Source organism: Gymnoscopelus braueri (genome assembly GCF_963280865.1).
Source record: "Gymnoscopelus braueri genome assembly, chromosome: 14".
In the NCBI taxonomy this organism is placed as follows: domain Eukaryota; kingdom Metazoa; phylum Chordata; class Actinopteri; order Myctophiformes; family Myctophidae; genus Gymnoscopelus; species Gymnoscopelus braueri.
Window position 1 is genome coordinate 19,196,043 of NC_137619.1, and position 14,829 is coordinate 19,210,871.

At 39.9% G+C, this 14,829-nt stretch overlaps 1 protein-coding gene across 2 annotated transcripts in view; it reads right to left on the bottom strand.

Moving 5' to 3' along the window:
- The window catches only part of LOC308100172 (proto-oncogene c-Rel-like), a 17,364-nt gene extending 14,433 nt beyond the window's left edge, over positions 1–2,931 (bottom strand). For both annotated transcript variants that reach the window (XM_080449120.1, XM_080449119.1), the window contains exons 1-3: positions 2,873–2,931; positions 1,858–1,893; positions 689–828 (exon numbers count right to left, since the gene is read on the bottom strand). In XM_080449120.1, the coding sequence (XP_080305246.1) occupies positions 689–828; positions 1,858–1,893; positions 2,873–2,879 (183 nt within the window). In that variant the 5' untranslated portion in view covers positions 2,880–2,931. The remainder of the gene's footprint in view (positions 1–688; positions 829–1,857; positions 1,894–2,872) is intronic.
- Between the last annotated feature and the right edge of the window lie 11,898 nt (positions 2,932–14,829).

Below are 14,829 nucleotides of genomic sequence, written 5' to 3' on the forward strand. Positions count from 1 at the left end.
CACTCAATCCGCTCTTATGATTATATTACTCATTGTCTGTCAAGTCCTTTACCTAAAATTACTTATTATAGTAAGGCCTTGTTTCTACACACACAGATAATTTACCTGCATTGAAATGTTAGTGACGCATCAACCTATTGAAATTCCAATCCATACATGCATGCACACTGTACCTGGGTCAAATTACATTTGAAAATGAATTCCTAGCGTTTGTTATAATGTACTTGGAGCACTGGAGGGGTGCGGTTTACCACATAAAATAAAGAACCACAAATACCAGAAGGGTCAGACTATTACCTAAGTATTGTATGTGACTGACATCTCGCCCAACATTTATTTTTATCTCCAGTAAACTATAAATAATATCATTGATAAATATTTAGGAAAAAATGCTTCGCCAAGTTGACGGACAGATAGGGCTGCAAATTATGGCTCCCAATCATAATAATCCCAATTATTTTACAGGATATTCTGATCAGGATTTTTAGATAGGCCTAATAATTAATTATATTGATGACTTGAGGCACAACATTCATTTGATTGCATTTAAACTGACTGCGTTTTTAATTAATTAATTAATTCTGTAAAAAGAAAATTAAGGAAAATGTGATGTACAATTCCATGTCATTCATTGTGCGGCTTAATCGATTGGGCATTAATTGTGCCACAAGGAGCGGCCTCTGCTCACCTCAAGGCTGGGGTAGGTCCTGTTATTATCGGAGCTCCGCTCTCCAGGGATGCTGCCGGCGGAGCGACCCTCACATTTGTACCTGAAGCGCATGCCCCTCTGCTTGGGCTGCTCAAAGATCTGGATCTCTGGCTCAGCCACTGCATGCAGGCAGAGAGAGAGAGAGAGAGAACAGGGGTGAAGGGTTGAGAATGGATGTAAGGGTGTGTGCAGGGATGGAGTGCCATCACTTCCCCGGGGTGGAAGGAGGGAGCGATAGAATGATGGAAAATGGAGGAGATAGAGGGAGGGATTGGGATATGCTGTATATATATTTCTCTCTCACTGCTCTGTACAATCCTTAGTGATCATTTAACTCTGAGAGTGTACAGTACAAATGTGTATACACTCCCTGAGTTACAAATGGATTAACACTGAGGGTTTTACTAGATAGATAGATAGATAGATAGATAGATAGATAGATAGATAGATAGATAGATAGATAGATAGATAGATACAGTAGATACAGTAGATACAGTACAGTAGATACGATAGATAGATCTCCAGGTACAACTTAGATGCTTTGCAGGACAGGAAGGAGTACCCAGAGACCATAAAACAAGTCATGTTACATTTCTAACAAGAAAAAATGCTGGTATGCCTTTGCTGATCAGTCACATGACATGTCCCGTCTTTCTCATGTTTCGTTTAATTTACTCAGAGTATCCAACAAGGCTGTTCTGCTGTAGTTACACATACACAGAAAACATATAGGCCTATCTGTTTTTTAAATCAACCCATATAGCTCTAATTATAGAATTGAGACTTCATAACTTCATAAACTGAAAGATATTTAACATAAAGTCTTAAAACTGTTATTGTGATCGTGAAGCACTCACAGCACTTCTGTGTTTTCTTTTGGTGTCTGTCTGTCTGTCTGACACACACACACACACACACACACACACACACACACACACACACACACACACACACACACACACACACACACACACACACACACACACACACACACACACACACAGTGTGTGACTTGCTTACCAACAAGATAATTGAGGAAGTGAAAGGTGTGTAGGTACTCAGCCAACCACAGATTCAGATACAGTTGGTTTATGTGCCATTTATGAGCTTTGAGTGTGTAGACAGTGAGTAGTACTGTAGTTACTTACTTATATGTTGGTCCCCTAGCAAGGACGGCATGTAAACTGTGGGGGAAATATATGTTACATTAAAGCACAACAATATCAATAAGGACATATAGGCCTATATCCGTGGTGGAAAAATTACTCATATTTTTTTACTTAAGTAAAAGTATCAATACTGCAATGTAGAAATACTGGAATTCAATTCAAAATGTACTTGAGTAAAAGTACCAAAGTATTGGCATCAAAATATACTTAAAGTAAAAGTACTCAGTGTGCAGAATGTCCCAGTTCACAAGTTAAAAATGTATACAAAATCTTTTGAAAATTGCTGATCTACAACAGACACACTTGTGAGCTTGTAGATCTGCTATTTTGAAATGGCCGAAATATATATAGGGCTGAAGTGGTTAATGTAATGTTTTGTAACAATAATCAAAATCTACAAAGCAACTAGTAACTAAAGTTTTCAAATAATTATAGTGTAGTAAAAGTACAATATTTGTTTCTGAGATGTAGTGGAGTAGAAGTAAAAGTAGGCTACTGTAGTAAAAAAAATACCTCAAAGTTGTACTTAAGTAGTACTTTCCACCACTGGTGGAGTAGAAGTAAAAGTAGCCTACTGACAGTAGGCTACTGTAGTAAAAAAAATACCTCAAAGTTGTGCTTAAGTAGTACTTTCCACCACTGGTCATAGGCTCTAATAATATAGAAGCAGCGTCAATCATAAAGCGGTGCGCAGTAGTACAGTGACGTTAGTTTAAAACATGTAAAGGTTAGCTTAGCAGCCCAATATCCATAAATTGACATTTTAATTGAATGTGAAAAAAGCCAGCATATATTCAAGAATGTAAATTACGATGTTTGTAACGAGTTCGACCTCAAAACGCAGTGAGTGACTGACATGTTCTAACATCATTCACTTATTATAGTAAAAAAGCTCAATAAATCTCACCAGCTATCGCCAGATATACCTTCTGTAACGGAACAGAAGTGATTTAATCTCACAGAAAACGTAATGATGTTACTATAGCCTACTCACCGTCCATGTTGATGAGCACAACCTTATCACTGTGGGTCTGCTTATTGTCTGTGAGTGACAGACAGCGTACAGTAACATTCATATGAGTAGAAAGAGAGAGCGCTGCTGCTCGCCCAGTGGGAATTCCCCCTGGTGCTCGCCAGGCCCGCCTCCAGTGGTGGAAGAAGTAGGCTACTCACATGTTTTACTTTAAGTAAAAGTATCAATACAATGTAGAAGTGCTCTGTTACAAGTAGAAGTCCCGTATTCAAAACGTAGGCTACTTGAGTGAAAGTAGAAAATTATAGGCATCAAAACATACTTAAAGTACCAAAAGTAAAAGTAGCCATTGTGCAGATTTGCAGAATGTCCCATTTCCCCAAGTTCAAAGTCAAAATCTTTTGAAAATAGCAGATCTACAAAGCTCACAATGCTCGAAATATATATAGGGCTGAAGAGGTTAGTTTGTTTTGTAATAATAATCTCTAAGTAACTAGTCTAGTATAAAGTTTTCAAATAATGGAGGGGTGGAGGAAAAGTAGCTACAATATTTTCCTCTGAGATGTAGTGGAGTAGAAGTAAAAGTGCTGAAAATTGTAAATACCTCAAAATTGTACTTAAGTACAGTACTTGAGTAGCCTACATGTACTTAATACTAAAACTATCCACCACTACGCCCTTTATCCAAACTGACCAATGAGAATTACGAGCGCTTCACAACAGCGTGCGTTTGATGAAAGTACGTCGTCAGAGGTAGAAATGGGTTTGCACCTTTTTCTTTTTTTTTTTTAACTCTATAGAGGTGGTATATAATATATCGGTTCCACCAGGGCTGCCTGCAACGTTTTTCACAAAACCTTGAAGTGTTTGTTGGTGGCGTGTGCCGCTCATTTTAATAAGCTTAGACCAAAGTACTGTTTAATTTCAATGACTCTCAGAGTTACAGACATGATGTAACTGTCTGTAAAAGGGTCCGTTTAACCCCCTCATAACCTAAGGATCCATGGACCCCACTGGGTTAGACCACTCATGGTTAGACCCATCCGGGGACTTCGGAGGATATATAAATCAGTGGTTTTCAACCTTTTTTCGGGTCAAGGACCCCCAAATTGACACATATTAGCCCACGGACCCCCACTTGAAAAGATATGCCAGGGACTCAACCATTTTGATTTCTTCGGGGTCCCAATCTACACTGTATCATCATCATTAGTGTTCATTTAACTCTGAGAGAATGGAACCAAATGGACCCGTCCATTTGTACTCTCTCAGAGTTACAGACACATAAGGGTCAATTCCTATCTAATAATTTGGCTGAGGACCCCCTGGAACCCCCTCAAGGACCACTGGTGGTCCCCGGACCACTGGTTGAGAACCACTGATCTAAATGATCGATGGGATTAGGCCTCGTGCGTAAATACGCACAACTTCCCTCAACATAGAGCGAGACGCACCTATAATGTTTTCTTTGTATCTTTACTAGTTAACATTGGGGGGTAACCCAGGCTAATTAAAAAATTGTGTCGCTCAAATGCAAGCAAAAGTGGATGTTCCAATCAAGAGTTGATGCAGTTTTCTCCTTGGGATGATTTGACAGCGTGAGAAATAGGATGTGTGGCACGCATGAGTGTGTTTGAAGAGCGTGTGTGTGTGCATGTGTCTGACGCTCATTGTGTGAGAGTTGGCAGCTCTGCACGCGCAATCCGATAAATCTGGTATTACAGTTTTCACTTCTATTCACAGCTGATATAAATTATGAAATTATCCAGTGCACCTGTGTGAAACTCCTTTCAATCAGCAATTATTAATTATTTGTAATGGCTCATCATACAGCCTACATGCAACTGGAATCATTTGTTTTATTAATTAACATTTTTCTTAGAGAATAATGGAGCTTGGAGCTTAAGGGGCACACAACCTCTAAAGAGAGGAGATGAAGGAGGAACATCATTGGGCAAATAAGCCAAATGAGGAATTGTTCCCTGCTGTAGGTACATGGCACCCAGAGGAGCCAGGAATGTATACAAATGCAAGGAGTTTTTTTTACTCAGTGCTTTGCAAGGGAAAACATACAATGTGACATTTATCAGAACCTGTGGCCTATAATCATTAAACAAATTGACTAAATGTGTAGTTCTGTATTTCAACAGGGCATTTCAAACAGGTGCAGTTGCAGAGTGCAGCAGGGTTTGTTATCTCTAGTCAAATCATCTTTGGAGAAAATAATAGAATTCATGCTGTGATACACTGTTTTGGCACATAGGCCTGCTAAAGTAAAGTAATAACAAATGGCATGGTTGAACTGTTTCATATTGCTAGCAATGTTTCATTGTCCATTGTGTAATAGTTGGTTGAAATAATACATTAATTTGTCAAGTTGTATTATTTGATGAAAATGTTTGCTTTGTTTTGTGAGTATTAGAACATTTTCGGACAGCTATATAGGCCTACTTTCAGTTTAGGCCTGTGTGTGAACTGTTTTGCAAATGTAACTTCGAATGGACAAAATGTGTTCAGGCAAATGAGAAAAACTAATATCCTACAGTAAATGAAGGAGAAACTGTTACAGTGGGTCAACATTTTAACAGAAAATGGTTACCTTCTCCCTTATCTGTTAAGGGCACGGTCACACCGCACTTTTATTCTACCTATGAGGGCGGATTCTGCCAATGCATTTCGATGGGAATGGAGCGGGTTTTTGCAGAAATCCGCAAATGGCAGCAAACCGCTCCATTCCCATTGAAATGCATTGACAGAATCCGCCCTCATAGGTAGAATAAAAGTGTGGTGTGACCATGCCCTTATCTCTCTTTCCCTCTTAGTGACCTAATATCTGGTTTCACTTTCAGAGCAGAAGGTGCTGAGCAGTGGTGGAAAGTAACTAAGTACATTTACTCAAGTACTGTACTGTAATGTATGATAAGCCATTACAAATGATTAATAATTGCTGATTAAAAGGAGTTTCACACAGAGAAATAAACACCTTCAGGAGGCTGCAATTCGAAAAATGGGCCCTGTCAAAGTTTTAACCTAACCCCCCCCACCCCACCCCGAACTCTTCCTCTTTTTTCTCTTGTACATATTTATTTATTTTTTCATACCAGCAACCTGTAAGCTATAGTAGTGTGTGTGTATATCTGTCTGTCTCCTATATGTCATCATGATTTGTGTGCGTGGGGATCTCATTTTAAACAAGCTTAGTGCTTTATGAGTCTTCCAGTTTAGTAGACCTTGTATTTTAATTTGAATTTGTACTTCCATGTACTGTTGTTCTCATGTCTTACTAAATAAAGTACATCAATCAATCAATCAATACTTAAGTACAACTTTCAGGTACTTTTACTTTACTGTAGTATTACTTTTACTTCTACTCCACTACATCTCAGAGGCAAATATTGTTACTTTAACCCACTACAATTATTTGAAAACTTTAGATACTTGTTACTTTGTAGATTTAGATTATTATTACAAAACATGCATTAACCACTTCAGCCGTATTAAAACTTTGTCTATTTGAAAACAGCTGATCTACAAGCTCACAATGCATCGCATTGCGACACGTTGTGAAATTCTAGATCTGCTATTATCAAACGATTTTTCATAAATTTAGACCTATGATACCTTGTGAAATGGGACGTTCTGCATAATGCGCACTTTTACTTTTGGTACTTTAAGTATATTTTGATGCCAATACTTTTGTACTTTTACTTAAGTCCATTTTGATTACCGCTTATTAATTTTACTTGTAACAGAGTATGGTGCTGAGGGTGTACCAGTCTACAACATCCTGTGGGAAGCTAACCAATCTGAGTCTACAGTGGTGTATCAGTTCTTGAGAAACCCACAGTCACGACAGTACCATACCATGATGTTACCCTCTGTGAGTATAAGCTTCCATCTTCACCTCTCTAGGACATCAGTTCTACCCAACCAGGCCTGCAGACAAATATGTATATCCCCAAAACCCACAGAACAATCACAATACTTTTTTACAATACCTTGTAAAAAGAAGACATAGATTATGTCATAATCTATGTCTTCTTTTTGCAAGGTATGTTGAGAAAGAGATTGTTACACTGGTAAAAAAAAAGTCTCAGTTTTTGTCAAACCGATCTTCATATAAAAAATGTTGGGCTCCTTGGCTACACCAGACCAGTTAATGCATTCTAACACCACTTTGATCAGGTCCACTTCCACTTGTATCCTTCCCTATATTAAAATTGGCTTAAGGGAGGATGGGCAGACGTCTGACGTCACGCTCATGTCACTACGTCGTCACGCTTATGTCACCATGACTCAGCCATAACCATATAAGGCAGCTATGCCCAAATATGGAGTGTGTTAATGTTGTCTAACCTCAATGTGTCGTCATAGCATCATGCGCAAACAAATCAGTCAGCTCCATATATGGGTATAACAGGGGGCATGCCCATATATGGGTATAACTGATGACATCAGAGATCTCCATATATGGGCGATACAGAGATCTCCATATATGGATATACCCATATATGGGCATATAGTGATGACATCTTCATACTCCATACTCTAGATGTGAGGGCTGCATAGCGTGCATTATCTCCTTCTGTGTCCTTAGTGTCTCTCTACACTTCACTGTCAGAATGAAGCAAAAGTCCCTGGACAACAATCATGAAATAAGTTATTGTGTTTTAAGGGCTTGTGATGCACATTGGTATATATGTTACAGGTAAATTGGCATTCCAGGTAAATTGGAAAAGAAGCGCTTGTCTTCACCGCCCCCCCAGGCAATTCTGTAGAATCAACGCTAGAGGGCAATGCAAGCCAGACATGAGCCCCACACCACACACAAACGCACGCATGCACACGCGCACAAACGAGCATGCACGCACGCGCGCACGCACACACACACACACACACACACCCGCGAACAGCCTTATTCCATGCAGTTGAAGCACAAGGGGGCGGTGCTGGCAGGCTATGTTAGTGCAGTGAGTGGCAGTTGGGTCAAACGCAGTCCCCAACATCATTTACGATTCTGTGCCTATCGGTACATAACTCGGACGGCGCTTAGTCGACTAGCAGACCATCAGCCGGTCGTCGCGGGCACTCGCGCCTGGGGGCGCTCGGGCGCGCTCGGGCGCGACTCCTCGGCCTCAAGGTCTGCTGAGTCGGCGCGCCTCCATCATGGTCCAAAACTATACTTTATCGGCGATAAAAAAAGTAGTCTGCGGTTGTTTGAAAAAGTAATGTCCCAAGCGGGAGTCAAGCCTAGACTCCCAATGGTAGTGGATGGGGAGTCCAATGATTATCAAAGTCAACACTGAGGCTGGTGCTTGCATTTCCTGGTTGATCTTCTTATTGTCGTCCTCGCATCAAAGCCTCGCCTCGCAGCCCCGCGCCTAAAAACAAGCGCTCCCCTTCCAATTTACCTGGAATGCCAATTTACCTGTGATATATATATATATATATATATATATATATATATATATATAGATATATATATATACTGTACACTTGGCATACTATTCCAGATACTGCATTTTCCATTATACTTGCACACTGTAAAAATATACTTAGTTGGGGATCTGTTGTGCACAATGTGCAGTGCTCATTTGTATCAGCAATATTCATATCAAACCATCCCTTGATCCTTATAATTGTTCTCCTTTTGAGACCTAATAAGCAGTAGGCTACTTTTCTCCATGGCAGGTTTTACAAGCAATGCGTCCAGGGGCGTCATTACCTAGGAACACAGTGACGTTCTACAATGGAGCATCTTGTTTTCTCTTGTATCAGGAGACTGAGGTGAAATGCTCTGTGCAGCTTCCTGTCAGATGAACCACAATCAACCGTGATTTAACCTCAATGTAGAGGATTGACAACCACCTCCTTATGAGCAGAAAGCAGTAACTGCTCACTGGTCACAGTAGGTCGTAAACTTGCAGCATGTGGAGGAGTGATGTTATGAGAAGCCGTTTAGGCGAGAATTATGTATTTTGTGTGTTTATATGTGCGTTGCATTTTCAGCTGAGACCTAGAAGATACATTTGGTGTCTTACCGGAATCCAAAAAATCCATTATGAATCAACCACTTAAGCAATATTTAATAATGAAAATCATCGATCTACAAGCTCACGATACGTCGCGATGTGACACGTTGTGAGCTTGTAGATCGGCTATTTTCACTATTCATTTATTTTATTTATTATTCCTTTTTTTCATTTTGGAAATTCTTTTGATAAATAATTGAATTTTTTCAACAAAAAAAATCCTTTGAAATTATAATGGAAAAAAATTGTATGAAGTGCAAAAAAATAAGAAGATATACTCGCGACCCATACAAATGGGTCTGTGACCCCCAAATGGGTCCTCCTGACCCACTGTTTGGGAAACACTGGTCTAAATGATGCATAGTATAGTCCTGTGTGTTATGTGTAACGGTGGTACGTCCACGAGGCCACAGTCTTGTGCCTTTCAGTGTTAACCAACCATGCCCTGGAAAAGGCAAGCCAGACCTGTTTAGGCACCTGCTTCCAGTAATGCCGCACCTCTGCTGCTATGTCTCCACCCCCTGCACACCCCCCCACCTATCACACACACACACACACACACACACACACACACACACACACACACACACACACACACACACACACACACACACACACACACACACACACACACACACACACACACACACACACCTTCCACCTCTTAACCTAATTTCACTGTGGTTAAGACGCTGCTATCCACTCACTTTTAACTGAATGAATGAGGCACGAAGTAAAAAGCAAACAGTAATACACAAAATAATGCCCCATATACTATGACCTATTGCTTGGCATTTAAGAATACTAACGTGCGCACACACACACACACACACACACACACACACACACACACACACACACACACACACACACACACACACACACACACACACACACACACACACACACACACACACACACACACACACACACACACACACATGCATATATTACCACATGCATATATTACAAATACATTGATACATTTATATTTGAATGAGTTATCTAGTTAACCAGTACATTACTTCCACTAACTTCAGTTACCATTACCCTGCATGCATGCACCATCTCAAATTCCTTGTACTGTATGTGAGCATAGCATAGCATACCAATAAATACTTTCTGATTCTAATTAACGTCAAACAAACTCTGAGATGAATTCAAAAACAGTGCAGTTGTGTACTGCTTGATGGAAACCTGCCAACATAATGTCAAATTCATGCTAAATCTCTTCCGCAGAGATGTCTAAGCATGCAAGCCAAAAGTTCTGTATGAAATATCAAGAACGGTTGTTAGTACTCAGTACTCTGAGTGCAATTTGTCTGTTCCTGTCATTTACAAACTTCCTGAAGCACATTTTAATTATAGCTATTGTCACCTTGTGTGTTGTTAGAATGGCTACCTCATGCAAGACTTAACTCATATTTCAGTGCAGGGAAAACCCCATTGCTGTGAATGTTACACCAGAAATGAACTTGTCTTGGATAGATACAGTATATCTGTTTTCAGTGAATGGAGTACAGTACATTAAGCATAATATTGACATTACAGGCACCTAGGCATATTATTCACTATTGTTCTTATGACCTTTTCCTGTTTGAGCTGAGTAAATCAGGATGTTAACCTCACACAATGTAATCCCTTTCAAACAATCCATACCATAATTAAATTATCAATTATCACCTGTTTAAGAAAGGTGCCTTATTGTCTCTGCCAAGCCAAAAGGCATGGCCGAGACTATGTTTTGCACTGTCTGTCCGTCCGTCCGTCCGTCCGTCATTCTGTCTGTAGTGTAAACACCTATCTCCGGCACCATTGGCTTGATGGCAGCGAAACTGTGCACACACACTCCCTAGATGCCAGAGCAGAACCTCTGCCCCAATTGTTTCACATGGGCCTGTTATAGCGCCACCAGGAGGCCGATTTTTGCAAAACTTTTTTTGACAGTACTCACAGATTTTGTCCAAAAATCCCACAAAGTATCTCACAGTATCTCTATAGGCATTAAACGAAAAGAGTCTTTCAGATTTTTCATATTCTATCCTGATTGGCTAAGATTGGCGTGCAGGTTTGCAGGAGCGCTTCGTTTTGAACAAAATTCCTCAAATCATGAACACAGCATGCGACTTCTGTGAAATTTTGCACGCACATTCCCATGCCACTTGAAAATCAGCCTCATGGTGGCAGTGGCACTAACAGGCCCTCGTGTTTTTACCTATAACTGCACCGATCTGTGTAAAACTTTGTGTGCACACTGCGCAATCCCTAAAGGCCAAGGAAAAACCTTTGCCCTGCATTTTTCCCATCTGGCTATTATAGCGCCAACAGGAGGCCGACTTATGTAAAAAATATATATATATATATATATATTGCTCCAAATTATCGGTACACATGATCTCAATAGTTATGTGATCAAGATGGTGCTTTTCAAGAGTACTACAAAATATTGCCAGGCAAATCTGTTCTTGTTATGCAATCAAGTAGTTCCTCTTTTGATATGCAGGCACTCAGACTCTACAAATAGTCCACACACACATGTGTATGTGCATATGCATTGTGATACACACACACACACACACACACACACACACACACACACACACACACACACACACACACACACACACACACACACACACACACACACACACACACACACACACACACACACACACACACACACACACACACACACACACACACACACACACACACACACACACAAGCACAAGAGGAACCAATATCTGTGAAAAGTACCCACTTCACTTTCAGGTCAATCCAGCGTGCTGTCCACCAAAAATACATAGTACAACCAGTTAGGAACATAGGAATTTCTCTTAGCTAGTCAGAGTAAATAAAGGAATGTAGTCTTGTGCAACATTTAGACTGAAGTAGATAGTCAGATCAGTCACTGTCTCCTTAGGAACATGACATGAGTCTATAAGAGAAAGAGGGAAAGCACAAGGACTGTAGTACAAACCATTGTCTGACATTCATTACAATGTTTTACAATCTGTCCAGGGCGGTGAAGGTTTTGTTTATGATTGTGAGCTATACTGACTGTGTAAAGTGTAAACTAATTTACATGACACACAGGGTAAACATTGCCCAAATATGTCGTCATATGTCTATTATAAATCACACAATATCTGTATGTCTGTCTGTCTGGGTGTCCCGGGCATCAGGTGCGTCTGACCGAATGGTCTCAAACTCAAGTAGTTTAATAACTATCATTCATTCATCATGCACTATCATGTTAGAGAGATTTAAATATGTTTTTTAACTGACATTTTTGCCTTACTCTGAAAACTATGGCTACCTACATTGCCTAAAACTATTATAAAAATAAAAACTAACTTTTCACGTGCATAGCCATCCTTAATGCTAATTTATACTTTGTTACATGACAAAGTGTAAATTAGGTAAATGTAAGATACAGTACTGTACAAACTTCTAGTATTGCCTTGCAAGTGCAATGACTTTTTATGCCCTTTTGTGTTAAATCCCTGTTGAGGGTCTCAGGTGTGATAATCTGGTGGAGTGGGGGGCATGGCATCACATTTCAAAAAGGTCAAAACATGATTGATGAGACTCAAACCCCAAATGCCAGGACCACCATCGAAATACTAGAAACCATGAAGTCCTCCCACGCTTTATGACGTCACAAAGACATTCTAGATTCCCACCTTTCTACTGGGAGGATCCTGAGACGTTCGTCTCACTCTCACACACACACACCTACAGTACACTGTGACATAAGACACTTGAAAAAGAATCTTACCCTGGAGAACCCATTACGACAAAGCCTTGTACGCTCGCCCCCACACACAACTCTGTCATCATCACAGGACTCCCTCTTCAAGCTTTAACCACACCATCGCACCTCTGCACTCCCTCGCCGCGCTACAAGCCGCTCAACGCTCATGCCTAATGTATGGTTCACGACGGTGTTATGCACCAGAAACCACCCACTTTACCCCCCTTTTCTATAGCTTTGAAGGGTAAACCCTTATTCGATGTACATCATCGTCATATATACGACCCTGACAAGGGAAAGTCCTCGCCAAAACTGAATAGGCCTACGTGTGTTAAGTGTATGATTGTTACACAAACTTTGTCTTTACTATAGAGACAAAGTTGTTAGCCAGAGATAAGTCTACTTCAGTGTCAGTGAAGAGAAATTTCTTCCAGAGATTTCTTATTCGATGTCAGCCCTGGTACCATTTCCAAACTTAGGACCAAAGTTCTGTGAGACTGGTGAAGTCAAAGACAGACCATGAAGTGGCTGTCCCAGGAAGACAACACCCCAAGAAGACCAATTCCTCACCCTTGCTCGACTGAGGAACCATAGGCTTTCTTCCAAAGATTTACAGGCAAGATTTGTACAATGGTACAACAGACAGATTTTTGTCAAATTTGCAGGACCCATGTTCAGGTGCCAGTCACACACCTGACACCTGTGAGCAGGTGTGTGCTGGCAGGTCGCTCAGAACGAGAGCGAATACCAACAGAAGCATATTGGGGGATCTTGGCAAATTCTTTGGGGGGCCCTACCCACACTTTTAGCTGTGTTGCTCATTCCACAATCCTTACAAGTTTACAAATTTTAAAACGATATAAAATACAAAACTAATTGTGAGAGGATGAGAGGGAAAATGGGTATTGCATAACCGTGTGGGGCATGCATTCCCAACTTATCGTTCCCGACTTGCATCGTTCCTGAATTGCGTGGTCCCAGAGTAGGCCAGTGCCCTTCATCATAAATGTACTGTATATCAAGAGAGCCACCATAAGCCACCATAACACAAAGCACCTCAATGGAATGTTGGATATAAATGATGTTTTGTTATTACCTGTAATGTCTTTACTGTATGTAAAAACAGTACTCATGCTTATATTTTGTTGTTTTCTACTCTGTTTTTTCCTTCTCTCTTATGATAGGCCTACTTATGTCCTACTCTACAAAATTATGAAGGTGAAACAACCAACATACTGTAGCCTACTTTAGGACAGTAGTCTCAAATGTTTTGCTCTCAGGGTACTCCTATACATAACAGTATGATAGGCCGAACTATAACTATTTGTATCATTATGATTATGATTACTATTCTTATTATTTTAAGATGATGGTGACCACAACATACAAACTTTGTACTTGATATTTTAACTAATATAAAATCATATTTTAAGGGATTTCGGTCAATTCCAAATATGATCCAAGTATTCTGTGGCTGTCATCACAGCACCTTTTAAAGGGATAGTTCACCCCCAAAATGACTTTTTTTCTATAGATTACACACCCCACGAAGACTTGAATTCATTGATGTTTTTGTTTTTTTTGTCGCATTCCTAAGCCAATAATTTGATGACTGGCGGCGGCTCCAGTAGGAGACTCAAAGTGTGCCGGAGACATTAGCATCTTTCCGCTGGTCATCAAATTATTAGCTTAGGAATGTGACAAAAACGAAAAAATCTTCATGAATTCAAGGCTTCATGGGGTGTGTAATTGATAGAAAATTAGTCATATTTTGGGTAAACTATCAAGGGATTTTGGTAAATTGGTAACTTTGAGAAACCCATTTTAAAGGTCATAATATGAGTCTTTATTGCAAAGTGCATCAACTTAGACTAATTGTTTAGGAAAACCATTACTATTTTGTTTGACCTTAGCACCGTATAATAGCTGATATTCCTACACAATTTGAATAGTGTTACTATATTGTAACAAATATTCTCTGGAACGAGCTGCCTCTGGGTGTCAGGCAGTCTCAATATAAACTGTCTTATTAAAACTGTGTGAAAAAAACTGTTATGGCAAAAGCTACAGGCTAGTGATGGACTTTAATTTGGGTTTTTATGGTTTGATATTTTGTTAGGGATTTTAGGTTGTTTTTTCAATGGTTTTGTATTTTGTAATTTCATGTGACGTGCTGCATGCTAAAATGT